General features: G+C 56.8%; 1 protein-coding gene across 1 annotated transcript in view; it reads right to left on the reverse strand.

Moving 5' to 3' along the window:
* SENP3 (SUMO specific peptidase 3) overlaps window positions 1-1,822 on the reverse strand; it is a gene marked incomplete at its 3' end in the record, with an annotated part of 11,193 nt that extends 9,371 nt beyond the window's left edge. Inside the window, exons 1-2 of the mRNA XM_057388614.1 lie at window positions 1,722-1,822; window positions 1,539-1,614 (exon numbers count right to left, since the gene is read on the reverse strand). Of these exons, the coding sequence (XP_057244597.1) occupies window positions 1,539-1,614; window positions 1,722-1,822 (177 nt within the window). The remainder of the gene's footprint in view (window positions 1-1,538; window positions 1,615-1,721) is intronic.
* Window positions 1,823-2,152: the final 330 nt, after the last annotated feature.

Below are 2,152 nucleotides of genomic sequence, written 5' to 3' on the forward strand. Positions count from 1 at the left end.
CCTTTCCCGGGGCGGATTTTTGGGGTGAATTTGGGGGATTTTGGAGAATTTTGGGGAATTTTTTGGAATTTTTGGGATCCGCGCTCACCCCGGGGCAGCCTCGCTCTGGTCCCTCCCCGCCGGCGCGTGCCGATGACGTCAGGGGAGCGCGGCGGTGGGCGTGGCCTCGCTCGTCCAATCGCAGCTCTTCATTTGGGACACGCCCCCGTTTAAACCACGCCCACACAAAGCCCCGCCCCTTTTACGCCGGCGCTGTTGCCATGGATACGGCGGGGCCGCGGGGCATCATGGGATATCGCCCCCTTTAGGCCCGGAAAATCTTTGGGGTTTATCGCGATTTACGGCGCCGAAAATCGCGGGATTTGTCCCGATTTTAAACCGCCCAAACTCTCGGGATTCASCCGCGTCCACAGCGCGGGAAATCCCGGGATTTTTATTCATTTTACAGCGCCGAAAATCTCGGGATTTATCCCTCTTTAAGGCGCTGAGGGTCATGGGATATACTCCCAGAAGCGCGCGAAGGATTGTGGGATTTATTCCCCCTTTGAAGCGTGAAGGCTCATGGGATTTACTCCCCTCTGCGCTATGCGGAGGATCATGGGATATGTCCCCCAAACTCGCGGAGGATTGTGGGATTTATTCCCCCTTTGCAGCGTGAAGGCTCATGGGATTTATTCCCCTTTGCGCGGGATGGGGGAACAGAGTGTGGGGTTGGTCAGTGTGGGGTTGGTCAGTTCAGATGTGGGGTTGGTCAGTGTGGACATTCTGCCCCACCATGGTCACCATGGTCACCATGAGGATATTGTGCCTCACCGTGGTCACCATGGTCACTGTGGGGACATTCTGCCCCACCATGGTCACCGTGGTCACTGTTGTCACATTGGCTCCTCCATGGTCACCATGGTCACCGTGGTCACCATGGTCACATCTGCTCCACCATGGTCACCATGGTCACATCTGCCACACCACGGTCACCATGAGGACATTTTGCTCCACCATGGTCACCGTGGTCACTGTGGGGACATTCTGCTCCACCATGGTCACTGTTGTCACATTGGCTCCTCCATGGTCACCATGGTCACTGTGGTCACTGTGGTCACATCTGCTCCACCACGGTCACCATGAGGACATTGTGCTCCACCATGGTCACCGTGGTCACTGTGGTCACATCTGCCCCTCCATGGTCACCATGGTCACCGTGGTCACCGTGGTCACATCTGCCCTTCCATGGTCACTGTGGTCACTGTGGTCACATCTGCCCCACCATGGTCACCATGGTCACTGTTGTCACATTGTGCTCCACCATGGTCACCATGGTCGCTGTGGTCACATCTGCCCTTCCATGGTCACCATGGTCACTGTGGTCACTGTGGTCACCATGGTCACATCTGCCACACCATGGTCACTGTGGTCACTGTTGTCACATTGGCTCCTCCATGGTCACTTTGGTCACCATGGTCACATCTGCCACACCGTGGTCACCATGGTCACTGTGGTCACTGTGGTCACATTTGCTCCACCATGGTCACTGTGGTCACCATGGGGACATTCTGCTCCACCATGGTCACCATGGTCACCGTGGTCACCGTGGTCACATCCGCCACACCATGGTCACTGTGTGGACACCACCATGGTCACTGTGGTCACAGTGGTCACTGTGGTCACCGTGGTCACTGTGGTCACATTTGCTCCACCATGGTCACCGTGGTCACCGTGGTCACATCTGCCACACCACGGTCACCATGAGGACATTGTGCTCCACCATGGTCACCGTGGTCACCGTGGTCACTCTGGGGACATTCTGCTCCACCATAGTCACCATGGTCACTGTGGTCACATTTGCTCCACCATGGTCACCGTGGTCACATTTGCCCCACCATGGTCACCATGGTCACTGTGGTCACATCTGCCCCTCCATGGTCACTGTGGTCACCGTGGTCACATCTGCCACACCACGGTCACCATGAGGACATTCTGCTCCACCATGGTCACCGTGGTCACTGTTGTCACATTGGCTCCACCATGGTCACTGTGGTCACTGTGGTCACATTCTCCTGCACCGTGGTCACTGTGGTCACCAGGGTCACATCCGCCCCACCATGGTCACCATGGTCACCATGGTCACAATGGTCACTGTGGTCACCGTGGTCAC

Source organism: Malurus melanocephalus, unplaced genomic scaffold (assembly GCF_030028575.1).
Source record: "Malurus melanocephalus ecotype Western Australia unplaced genomic scaffold, MMel_1.1 scaffold_2178, whole genome shotgun sequence".
NCBI lineage: Eukaryota > Metazoa > Chordata > Aves > Passeriformes > Maluridae > Malurus > Malurus melanocephalus.